General features: G+C 41.6%; 1 protein-coding gene across 6 annotated transcripts in view; it reads right to left on the reverse strand.

Annotated features, from left to right (window-relative positions):
* The window catches only part of itsn1 (intersectin 1 (SH3 domain protein)), a 237,636-nt gene that overhangs the window by 132,274 nt on the left and 91,915 nt on the right, over positions 1-13,447 (reverse strand). For all 6 annotated transcript variants that reach the window (XM_068041138.1, XM_068041136.1, XM_068041137.1 and 3 more), the window contains 3 exons: positions 5,229-5,292; positions 2,060-2,197; positions 1,005-1,144 (listed from right to left, as the gene is read on the reverse strand). In XM_068041138.1, the coding sequence (XP_067897239.1) occupies positions 1,005-1,144; positions 2,060-2,197; positions 5,229-5,292 (342 nt within the window). The remainder of the gene's footprint in view (positions 1-1,004; positions 1,145-2,059; positions 2,198-5,228; positions 5,293-13,447) is intronic.

The raw sequence follows: 13,447 nt of genomic DNA on the forward strand, positions 1-13,447 counted from the left end.
TACTCTAACTGAATTGCTATTGAAGTTTTATATAGGCTTATCATTAGCTCTTACATTCTATACTGCAATGAAACCTAGAATTCCACCAGCTTTGCATTTTTAAAAAGATCCTTATCAGCCCGAACAGTGTTGGCTTTTATGTCCAAACTTCTCTGCCCTTCCACAACATCTAGCCTACTTCCATTCAAAGTATAGTTAACTCTTGTTTAGCTTATTAAAAGTTAGAAGTATCAGCTCTCACTGACACTGAAATCTATTTGCTACTTTTACTCCATTCCTCTATCTTAATATTCTCTTCACTCTTCTAAAGAATTAAATATACCTTCCATTTTGATGTGATGTGCAAATTTTCAAACTGCTTTTTTTTTTTGGACCTATATACAAAAATCATCCATAGGCAGTAATCAGAAGTGGCCTCAAAACCTAACCAGGTGGAACTCCACTACCAACTTCCAACTCTGAAAAACTGCCCTCAACTCCTACTTTTTGATTTCTCCTTACTAACCAATTTAACAGTCTTCACAATTAGCACGTACAATAAAATGGAAGATAGAGTCCAGGAATATCCCCTAAAAAAAAGTCCAACTGCCATTAATTCCCCACTGCAACACTTTCTTTCCCCTTCTTTTCCCCCTCCTTTCCCAGAAGGATGGAACAATCCAAGTGGCTTACTGGTAACTAAGAGCAGTTCAATGTGCATACCTCTACAGTCATCTACTTTTCACCACCACAAACTGAAATCATTTGCTCTACTTGGCACTTGGCAGAGCTCAAACCAACTCTAATAGTGGAAGAGAGTTCAAATGAGAAAAAGGAACAGAAGTTAAACTTCAGACAATCCAAACTGAGGAAATGGAAATCTCCAACAGTCTATCAGCACGGTGGCAAGAAATTCCTCTCAACAGGTACAAGGGAAAATCATGGCTGATTGGTGTCCATTATAAGTAGCTGGAAATGGAAGGTGTAGTTCACACAAAGTATTTCACTGCAATAATACAATTTACCAGGCAATTTCTTTTCAGATTCCTCTTCTTGTGGTTCCTCAAGTACCCTTTGATCAATACTCAAAGAGCTTCCAGTAGACATTCCACTACCAGACCTGGCTCTTCTGCAATATTCAAATAGAACTGTTGGACTGTAACATCTAAGTGATTCCAAAGTAAGGAGTTAAATTCAATTCATTGCATGCAGTCAATACAAAAATAACAGTCAAAATGAAGAATCATCTCTTACTAATTTAAAGACACAAAATTCATTTTTTTCCCCCCGAATGAAGCAAAACTATTTTAGATAAACACTGGGCTAACTCGGGTGGGTTGACTGGATGGCACTATGTACTGGGTTTCCAGCACATTGCATCAGGGTGGTAGGATGTAGTCTGGCACTTTCAATTTATCTTTTTCCAGTCTCAGTCATGCTATGTTGATGCACCAACTGAAGGTCTCGCACTTCCTCACAGGGAAGGAGAACTACAGAATTAGTCAACTTGTGCTCTTTTATGCCTTCAAGTGACCAGCATTCAGTGGCACGGAATAAGGCCAGTTAAGTAGGTTTATCTCCTTATCTGTCAAATCGGATAAGTTATGAAGGCTATTTTTTCAAACTATATTCCACATGGTATAAAATTGTGATCAAGTTTTTTTTTAAAAAAGGTTGGAATCCAGATTATTTAAACATAGGATTATACTGTATGCTCAGCTAGAATAGCCACACATCTCATTCCACTAATCAATTTGTCATTTATGTGTGTCCAAACTTTCTTGCATGAAAACGCAACAGCAACTGATTACGACATTGCATGTAATGTCGTAATTTAGAAATAATTTTCCACCACAGCTATTAAGCTGGTCATGTAATGTTAGCAAATTCAAATTGACATATGGCCAATTTTCTTTCCAAGTTAGATCTGAACCACAAATGGATCATATGACCTAGTCTACAACAGTATACAGTCAACAGAAAATTAGCCTTTTTAAAAAAATTTCAAATAAAACACAATTACATGGAGCTACCACATTAACAAAAGTTGTATCAATTCAGCAACCTGTAGGTTACTCACCTGAATGTTGGTGGGATCAATTCTCGAGTCAGTACAGGAGGCAATGGCTGCCCCGACATAGCCATGTCAATTAAGTGCATAGCCAGAATGAATTCCTCTGCTGTAAGTTTGCCATCTTGATCTATATCAGAAAGGTTCCTGTAAAGGATTAACAAGTGTGTTGCTGGACGTGGAGAAAGAAATGGCTGACATAACAAATAATTTCTTTAAAAATCTAATAGCATCATCCAAGCTTTTGGTGACCTGATACATATTTTGTTTGAGCTTTTTTCCTCTCCCACACCCATCCTTAATCCCCATATTTTATTTATCCCAAGGCTTTTACCATTCTAAAGCCAGAGCTAGAGTGTGCATAAACATGGCCCACAGAAGCTCTTTCCCTCAAATTTTCTTCCTCACAGGAGCACAGCAAAAAAGGGAAGCTCGGTGCATCAGGACAATTGAGGCTGCAATTCCACATTCTTTCCACCATCTACAAGGCAGCGTGATGGAATACTCGCCACTTGCCTGCATGAGTGCAGTTCCAACACTCAAGAAGCTCAACACCATTCAGCACAGAACAGTCCACTTGATGGGCACCCCTCCACCACCGGCACACTGTGGTAGCAGTGTATACCATCTACAACATGCACTGTAGCAATTCGCCAAGGGTTCTTCTACAGTACCTTCCAAACCTATAACCTCTGCCTTTACCTAGAACAACAACAGCAGCAGATGCATGGTAACACCACCACCTGCAAATTCCCAAGTCACGCATGACCTGACTCGGAAATATAATTGCTGTTCCTCCATCATTGCTGGGTCAAAATCCTGGAACTCCCTACCCAACAGCACTGTGGGTATACCTACACCACATGGACAGCAGGAGTTCAAGGCTGTGGGTAATAGATGCCAGCCTAGTCAGCAATACCACATCCCATAAACAAATAAAACAAAATTCTGCCTTTTTGTCATACAACAATTAGTACTTCAGTAGACCAAAGTCTTAAATACAAAAATCAGTAACACAATGGTCTTGGTGCTATGAAGTGGTAAAACAAATTCTTCTATTCATTTTGCGTAATTCATTTTATGTTGGTGTAAATGTAGTATACTAACTTACGTCTACTCGTTTGCAGTGAGCAATCAGATCTGAGAATCATATGGCACAACAAATACAAAAACAAACACAGTCATTACAGAGGGTACAGTGACGAGATGCAGAGCACAACTCCCTTTACTCAACCTCTACATGCCTCAACTCCAACTTCAGAAGAACACTTAAACTGTACCGTGCTAACAATTATGTGGCATGAGTAAAGGTGCTCAATTAAGGCATATTTTGTGCTGAAAGCCTATGCATGCAATTGAGACTACCCAGACACATTTCACACAGGACTTTTACAGCTACCAAAGGAGCCTTTCATCCCATCAACTGGGCTGGATTTGAATGCAGGTCTCAGAAGTTAGCATGTAACCCTCTGCATAACAGATGATTAAATTTAATAAAATGGTTTGAGGAAGGTTGAAATGTGCCAATGATACAACATTCAGCCACTTGAGTGGCAGAACATATCAATTTGAGCCCTATATATCTCATGTTGCTAGTTCCAAATCTTAGTTGTTCTGTCGAGAGGAATCATATAATGGTTACTGTATAGAAGGCGGATTCACCTACTCGTGTCCATGTGGCTCTCTCCAAGAGCAACTCACAGAGACCCACTCCCCTGTCTTTTGCCAGTAGCCCTGCAAATTTTCCCTCTTCAGATAATTATCCAATTCTCTTTTGAAAGCCACGATTGAATCTGCTTCCACTATACTCTCAGGCAGTGAAGTCCAGATCCTAACTATGTGCTGCATAAAAAAGTTATTTCTCATGTCACTGTTGCTTCTTTTGCCAATCACCTTAAATCAGTGTCCTCTGGATCCCTCAGCCAATAGCCACAGTTTCTCCCTATCTACTCGGTCGGCTTGGCCATGTGAGCCGCATGGTAGATGGCAGGATCCCCAAGGATGCATTGTACACCGAGCTCGTCATTGGTATCAGACCCACCGGCAGTCCATGTCTCCACTTTAAAGACATCTGCAAACGCGACATGAAGTCCTGTGATATTGACCACAAGTCGTGGGAGTCAGTTGCCAGTGATCGCCGGAGCTGGCGGACAGCCATAAAGACGGGGCTAAAGTGTGGCGAGTCAAAGAGGCTTAGCAGTTGGCAGGAAAAAAGACAGAAGTGCAAGAAGAGAGTCAACTGTGTAACAGCCCCGACAACCAATTTTATCTGCAGCGCCTGTGGAAGAGTCAGTCACTCTAGAATTGGCTTTTAGAGCCACTCCAGGCGCTGCTCCACAAACCATTGACCACCTCTAGGCACTTATCCATCGTCTCTCGAGACAAGGAGGCCAATGAAGACGACGACAACTCTGTCCAGATCCCTTATGACTTTTGAACACTTCTACCAAATTTTCTCCAAGGAACAGACCCAGCTTCTCCAACCTTTTCACATAACAGAAGTTTCTTATCCCTGGAACTATTCTCGTGATTTTTTTCTGAATCCTCTCTAATGCCTCAACATCCTTCTGAAAGTGTAGTGCCCAGAACTGGATATAATACTCCAGTTGAGGCCGAAAGAGTGTTTTATACAGGTTTATCATAACTTTGTTGTTTTTGTACTCTATACCCCTATTTATAAAGCCCAGGATCCCATATGCTTTATTAACTACTTTCTCAACCTGCCCTGCAACTTTCAATGATTTGTACACATATAGCCTCAGGTTCTTTTGCTCCTGCACTCCCTTTAGAATTGTACCCTATATTTTATATTGTCATTGAGGCATTGAGTGGAAACTAGGTACTTCTATATAAGGGAAGAGAGGGGGATATTAAAGCACTGGTCATCTTGTTAGCAACTAAGACAGTGGCAAAAGTCTGCAAGTGGGCAAACATACACTTTCTGCTTAACAGCAGATGTGTATCTAGTACAACATGGAGAGGAGTAAATGTGGTGCGGGGAGTAAGAGAGACTTTATTTTAAATGATCATCTGTCCCACATTTCAGTCACAGAATCAAGCAGCTAAAGCTTCACATATCATTCGCAGTTGCATGCCTTTACAAAAAGATTTTTCAAACCCTTACGCCAGACTTTAGGGAATAATCTATTTCAAAATGATTTGTTAGAAAAATACTTACCATATAGATGCTAACTGAGCCTGTGGCAAACTGGATTGCATTAAGATGGTTCTTGCCTGTGGACCTGTAAAATGAAAATGTCTTCATTCAGCGTCATTTATTGCATTATGGTAATGTTTTGCATCCTTTAGTTCATTCCTGTAAGTTGCTGAATTTCTGCTTGGAATATAGATGCGGGCAATAAAATTTCACAACTGCCAGGATTTCCTGGGTTTGGGAAAAATGGCTAAAATTCACTGCATAGTACTGAAGAAAATAAATAAGCTTGCATGCTTTCTCCAGAGAAAAATCATTGAATCTTGGCTGCCTTTTTTTTTTTAAAAGCGGTGGCCATTGCTTCTCATCTGAAAGTAAATGGATGGGACAGAAAGTGAGAAACAAAGCAGAAAACAATTGAAACAACTGGAACGAAACCAAGAATTGTCGAGGAAGGGGAGAAATAAAGAGGATTTATGAAGAATCACAGAATTGTTACAGTGCAGAAGGAGGCCATTCGGCCCATCTTGTCTGCACAGGTTCTCCAAAAGAGCAATTCACTTAGTGCCATTCCCCCACCTTCTCCCTGTAACACTGCACATTCTTCCTTCTTGCATAACTGTCCAAGTCCCTTTTGAATGCTTCAATTGAAGCAGTCTCCATCACATTCTCAGGCAGTGCATTCCCAACAGTAACCACTTGCTGCATGAAGAAGTTTTTCCTCATGTCGCTTTTGCTTCTTTTAACAATTTCATTAAATCTGTGCTCTCTCTTTCTCGATCCTCACGAGTGGGAACAGTTTCTCCTTATCTACTCTGTCCAGACCCCTCATGATTTTGAATACCTCTATCAAATCACCTGTCAGCCTTCTCTTCTCCAAGGAAAATAGTCCTAACTTCTCAGATATATCTTCTTAACTGAAATTCCTCATCCCTAAAACCATTCTCGTGAATCTTTTCTGTGCTCTCTCCAACTCCTTCACAACCATCCTAAAGCGCAGCACCCAGAACTGGATGCAGTACACCAGCTGAGGCCGAACTATGTCTTATACAAGTTCAACAGAACTTCCTTGCTCTTGTACTCTTATGTCCCATTAATAAAACCCAGGATGCTGTATGCTTTATGAACTGCTCTCTCAACCTGTCCTGCCACTTTCAATGAATTATGCACATATATATATATGCAGGTCTCTCTGCTCCTGCATCCCCTTTAGAATTGCCCCCTTGATTGTATATTGTCTCCCCATGTTCTTCCTACCAAAATGAATCACTTCACATGTCTCTGCATTGAACTTCATCTGCCACCTGTCTGCCCTTTCCACCACCCTGTCTCGGTCCATTTGGAGTTCAACGCTACCCTCCTCACAGCTCACAATGCTTCCAAGTTTTGTATCATCTGCAAACTTTGAAATCGTGCCCTGTACACCAAGGTGTAAGTCATTAATATATATCAAGAAAAGCAAGGGTCCCAACACTGACCCTGGGGAACTCCACTACAAACCTTCCCCCATCCCAAAAAACATCCATTGACCACTAACTCCTCTTTGTTTCCTGTCACTCAGCCAATTCCACATCCATGTTGCTACCGTCCCTTTTATTCCAGGAGCTATAACCTTGCTCACAAGTCTGTTGCAGTGGCACTGCATCCAACGCCTTTTGAAAGTCCAAGTACAGCACATCAACCCCCTCTGTTACCTCCTCAAAAGACTCCAGCAAGTTAGTTGAACATGATTTTCCCTTGAGAAATCCATGCTGGCTTTCTTTAATTAACTCACATTTGTCCACGTGACCATTAATTTTGCCCTGAATTATTTTTTTCTACAAGTTTCCCCACCACCGAAGTTAAACTGATTGGCCAGTAGTTGCTGGGCTTATCTTCACACCCTTTTTTGAATAAGGGTGTAACGTTTGCAGTTCTCCAGTCCTCTGACACCACCCCCGAGTCTAAGGAAGACTGAAAAATTAAGGCCAGTGCCCCCACGATTTCCACCTTCACTTCCCTCAGTATCCTTGGTGCATTTCATCCGGTCCTGGCGCTTTATCCATTAAATGCAGACAGCCTATCTAATATGTCCTCTATCAATTTTAAACCCTTCTAGTGTCAGAATTACCTACTCTTTCACCACTGCCTTGGTTGCATCTTCTTCCTTTGTTAAGACAGATGCAAAGTAGTCATTTAGTACCTCAGCTATGCCCTCTGCCTCGATGCACAATTCCCCTTTATGGTCCCTAATCGGCTCCACTTCTTTTTTTAACCACCCTTTTACTATTTATATGTCTATAGAAAACTTTGGGATTCCCTTTAATGTTAGCTGCCAGTCTCTTTTCATGCTCGCTCTTTGCTTCTCTTATTTGCTTTTTCACTACCCCTTTGGACCTTCTATATTCAGCCTGGTTCTCAATAGTATTTTCTACCTGGCATCCGTCATAAGCATACTTGTTCTTCTTCATCTTAATCTCTACATCTTTTGTCATCCAGGGAGCTCTGGATTTGTTTATCCTACCTTGCCCCTTAGATGGAATATTCCTTGACTGTGCCCGAACTATCTCTTCTTTGAAGGTAGCCCATTGTTCAGACCCCTGCCAACCTTTGGCTCCAATTTATTCGCCCAAGCTCCATTCTTAGCCCATTGAAGTTGGTTATCCCCCAGTTAATTATTCTTACTCTTAAGATCGGGAAAAGGGCAATGACAAGGGAAAAAAAGGTCAGGCGAAAAGAAATGATATCACTTATATACACATCCGCACAAATTAATATCTTACGATGTGCTATTAAAATGAGATATAGCTGTTAAAAGGGTAGCTTTCAGTTTGTGGATTTAAAGTTTCCTGCAATGTGTTCAGCACTTGACCATTCAAGACAGGGACATATACATGGAATCCTGCAAAGCCAGATCCCAGCTCATGAGTGAGCAACTTTACGAACATACGAATTAGGAACAGTAGTAGGCCACTCGGCCCCTCTGGCCTGCTCTGCCATTCAATAAGATCATTGCTAATCTGATGGTAACCTCAACTCTACATTCCCTCCTACTTTCGATAACCTTTCACCCCCTTTATCAATAATCTATCTACATCTGCCTTAAAAATATTCAAAAACTCTGCTTCCACTGCCTTTTGAAGAAGAGAGTTCCAAAGACTCACGATCCTCAGAGAAAAAAGATTTCATCTCTATCTTAAATGGGCGACCCCTTATTTTTAAATAGTGATCCCCAAGTTCTAGAATCTCCCACAAGGGGGAACATCCCTTCCACATCCACCCTTTCAAGACCCCTGAAGATCTTATATGTTTCAATCAAGTTGCCTCTTACTCTCTAAAGTCCAGCCAATACAAGCCTAGCCTACCAACCTTTCCTCATAAGACAACCCGCCCATTCCAGGTATTAGTCTAGTAAACCTTCTCTGAACTGCTTCCAATGCATTTACATCCTCCCTTAAAAAAGATGTGGCCTCACGAATGCCCTGTATAACTGAAGCATAACCTCCCTACTTTTGTATTCAATTCCCCTCCCACTGAATGATAACATTCTATTAGCTTTCCTAATTACTTGCTGTAACTGCATACTAACCTTTTGCAATTCATGAACTAGGACACCCAGGTCACTCTGCATCGCAGAGCTCTGCAATCTCTCACCATTTAGATATGCTTCTTTTTTACTCTTTCTGCAAGAATGGACAACTTCACATTTTCCCACATTATACTCCATTTGCCAGACTGCCTCACAACCTATCTATATCCCTTTGTAGCCTCATTATATCCTCTTCACAGCTTACTTTCCTAGCTATCTTGGTGTCATCAGCAAATTTAGCAATCATACCTTCAGTCCCTTCATCCGTCATTTATACAAATGGTAAAAAGTCGAAGCCCCAGCACTGATCCCTGTGGCATACCACTCGTTACATCTTGCCAAACAGAAAATGACCCATATATGCCTTTGTTTTCTGTAGACTTGTCAAACCTCTATCCATGCTAATATGTTACCCCCTACACCATAAGCTTTTATTTTCTGCCATCTCTGATGTGGCACCTTACCAAATGCCTTCCAGAAATCTAAGTACAGTAAATCTGCTGGTTCTCCTTTATCCACAGCACATGTTACTTCTTCAAATACCTTCAATAAATTGGTTAAACAGGACCAGATGAGCTACATCCCAGAGTATTCAAGAAGGTGGCTTTTTTTTTATTCATTCATGGGATATGTGCACCGCTGGCTTGGCCAGCATTTATTGCCCATCCCTAATTACCCTCGAGAAGGTGGTGGTGAGCTGCCTTCTTGAACCACTGCAGTCCATGTGAGGTAGGTACACAGAGTGCTGTTAGGAAGGGAGTTTGACCTAGCGACAGTGAAGGAACGGCGACATCATTCAAGTCAGGATGGAGTGTGACTTGGAGGGAAACATGCAGGTGGTGGTGCTCCCATGCATTTGCTGCCTTCATCCTTCTAGTTGGGAGAGGTCACGGGTTTGGAAGGTCCTGACTAAGGAGCCTTGGTGCATTGCTGCAGTGCATCTTGTAGATGGTACACATTGCTGCCACTGTGCGTTGGTAATGGGGTGCCAATCAAACTGGCTGCTTTGTCCTGGATGGTGTTGAGTTTCTTGAGTGTTGTTGGAGCTGCACTCATCCAGGCAAGTGGACAGCATTCCATCACACTCCTGACTTGTGCCTTGGAGATGATTGACAGGCTTTGAGGAGTCAGGAGCTACTCGCCACAGGATTCCTAGCCTCTGTATTTATATGGCTTTTCCAGTTCAGTTTCTAGTCAATGATAACCCCTAGGATGTTGATAGTGGGGGATTCAGCAATTGTAATGCCATTGTATGTCAAGGGAAGATGGTTAGATTCTCTCTTGTTGGAGATGGTCATTGCCTGGCACTTGTGTGGCGTGAATGTTACTTGCCACTCATCAGCCCAAGCCTGGATATTGTCCAGGTCTTGCTGCATGTCTACACAGACTGCTTCAGTATCTGAAGAGTCACGAACGGTGCTGAACATTGTGCAATCATCAGTGAACATCCCCACTTCTGACCTTCTGATTGAAGGTAGGTCATTGATGAAGCAGCTGAAGATGGTTGGGCCTAGGGCACTACCATGAGGAACTCCTGCAGTGATGGCCTGGAGCTCAGATGATTGACCTCCAACAACCACAACCATCTTCTTTGCGCTAGGTATGGCTCCAGCCAGCGGAGTTTTCCACCCGATTCCCATTGACTTCAGTTCTGCTAGGGCTCGTTGATGCCATACTCGGTCAAATGCTGCCTTGAGATGGTGGGTTATCTTTCAAAATTCTATACAGTCTGGCAGGGTTCTTGCAGACTGCAAAGTAGCAACTGTAACCCCAGTATTTAAGAAGGGAGCGAGAAGGAAAACAGAGAACTGCAGACCTGTTAGTTTGATGTCAGCAGTAGGGAAAATGTTAGAATCTATTGCAAAGGATAACTGGACACTTGGAAAATAGGATATGATTTGGCAGAGTCAACATGGATTTGTGAAAGGGAAATCATGTTTGACAAACCTGTTGAGGCTTTTTTTTTTTGAGGATGTTACTTGTAGCATAGAAAAAGGAGAACCAGTGGATGTGGTGTATTCTGATTTTCAGAAGGCTTTTGATGAGGTCCCACACAGAAGGTTAGTAAACAAAATTAGAGCACATAGGATTGGGGGAAATACATTGGCATGGATTGAGAATTGGGTAACAGACAAAAAGCAGAGTGTAGGAAAATATGGGTCATTCTCAGGATGACAAGTATCACTAGTGGGGTACTGCAAGGATCAGTGCTTGGGCCACAGCTGTTACAATCTATATAAATTATTTGGATATGGGGACCAGTTATAACATTTCCAAATTTGCACGACACAAAACTAGGAGGGAATCTAAGTTGTGAGGAGGATGCAAGAAGGCTTCAAGGTGATTTGGACAGATTAAGTGAATGGGCAAGAAGATGGCAGACGGAATATAATAATGTGAATAAGTGTGAAGTGATCCACTTTAGTTGAAAAAACAGAAAGGCCAAGAATTTCTTAAATAGAGAGGGGTTAGGAAGTGTTGCTGTCCAAAAGAGACCTGAGTGTCCTTGTTCATGAGTCACTAAAAGCTAGTATGCAGGTGCAGCAAGCAATTAATTCAGAAAATGCTATGTTGGTCTTCATTGCAAGGGGATTTGAGTACAGGAGTAAAGATGTACTGATTCAATTCTATAAAGCCTTGGTGAGACCGCACCTGGAGTATTGTGTACAGTTTTGATCTCCTTATCTAAGGCAGGATATACTTGCCATTGGAGTGCAATGGAGGTTCAGCAGACTAATTCCTGGGATGGCAGGATTGATTTATGAGAAGAGATTGCAGAAACTGAGCCTGTATTCTCTGGAGTTTTGAAAAATGAAAGGTGATCTCATTGAAACTTACAGAATTCTAACAGGGCGTGACAGGGTGGATGTGGATAAGATGTTTCCTCCAGCTGGTGAGTCTAGAACAGGGGGACACAGTCTCAGAATAAGGCGCAGGCCATTCAAGACTGAGTTGAGGAGGAATTTCTTTACTCAAGAAGGTGGTGAATCTGTGGAATTCTCTACCCCAGAAGGCTCATGTTCAAGACAGAAAGAGATAGATTCCTGAATACCAACATCAAGGGTTATGGGGATAGTGTGGGAAAAATGGTAGAGCGGTAGATGATCAGCCAAGTTCTGTTTGAATGGTGGAGAAGGCTCGATGGGCAGAATGGTCTACTCCTGCTCCTATTTCCCATGGTCCTATGATTTCCCTTTCACCAAACCATGTTGACTCTGCCTAATTACCTCGAACTTTACTAAGTGCCCTACTATAACGTCTTTAATAATAGCTTCTCACATTTTCCCTAAGACAGATGTTAAGCTAACTGGCCTGTAGTTTCCTGCTTTCTGTCTCCCTCCCTTTTTGAATAAAGGAGTTACATTCGCTATTTTTCAATCTAATAGAACCTTTCCCAAATCTGGGAAATTTTGGAAAATTAAACCAATGCATCAACTATCTCATTAGCCACTTCTTTTCAGACCCTAAGATGAAGTCCATCAGGACCCAGGGACTTGTCAGCCACAACTCCAACAATTTGCTCAGTAGCACTTCCCTGATTGTAATTTTCTTGAGTTCCTCCCTCCTTTCCATTTCCTGATTTACAGCTATTTCTGGAATGTTACTGGTATCCTCTGTAGTGAAGACCAATGCAAAATACCTGTTCAATACTGCCATCCCCTTATTTTCCATTAATTCCCCAGACTCACTGTTGATTCTATAAAACCAACACTCGCTTTGTTAACACTTTTCTTTTTTTAAATATCTATAGAAACACTAAATATCTGCTTTTATATTCCTAGCTAACTTTCTTGTACGAAAAAAGACAGAGGCGCAAGGGGAGAGCCAACTGTGCAACAGCCCCAACAAACAAATTTCTCTGCAGCACCTGTGGAAGAGCCTGTCACTCCAGAATTGGCCTTTATAGCCACTCCAGGCGCTGCTTCACAAACCACTGACCACCTCCAGGCGCGTATCCATTGTCTCTCGAGATAAGGAGGCCCAAAAGAAAGAAAGAAGAAGAAATTTTCCCCTTATAAATCTTTTAGTCATTCTTTGCTGTTTGTTATATTCTGTCCAATCTTCTGACCTGCCACCCATCTTTGCGCAATCATATGCTTTTCCTTCAAGTTTGATACTATCTTTAACTTTTTTAGTTAACCACAGATAGTGGGTCCTCCCCTTGGAATTTTTCTTTCTCTTTGGAATGTATCTATTCTGTGTATACTGAAATATCCCCTTAAATATCTGCCACTGCATCTCTATTGACCTATCCCTAAACCTAATTTGCCAGTTCACTTTAGCTAGCGGTGCTTTCATGCCTTCATAATTGCCCTTATTTAAGTTTAAAATACTAGTCTTGGACTCATTCTTCTCTCCCTCTCAAACTGAATGCAAAATTCAATCATATTATGATCGCTGCTACCTAGGAGAGCCTTGACTATGAGGTCACCAATTAATCTCATCTCGTTGCACAATACCAGGTCTAGTACAGCCTGCTCTCTTAGAACAGCATGTTCTGGAGCCAAGATACTATCCTGAAAACTTTATGAACTCATCTCGGCTACCTTTGCCCATCTGATTTTTTCAGTCTATATATAGATTGAAATCCCCCATGATGATCACCATACCTTTCTGACAAGCTCGCTTTATTTCTTCCTTTATACTCTGTCTTAATGTGTGTTACTATTATGGG

Source organism: Heterodontus francisci, chromosome 10 (genome assembly GCF_036365525.1).
Source record: "Heterodontus francisci isolate sHetFra1 chromosome 10, sHetFra1.hap1, whole genome shotgun sequence".
Lineage (NCBI taxonomy): Eukaryota > Metazoa > Chordata > Chondrichthyes > Heterodontiformes > Heterodontidae > Heterodontus > Heterodontus francisci.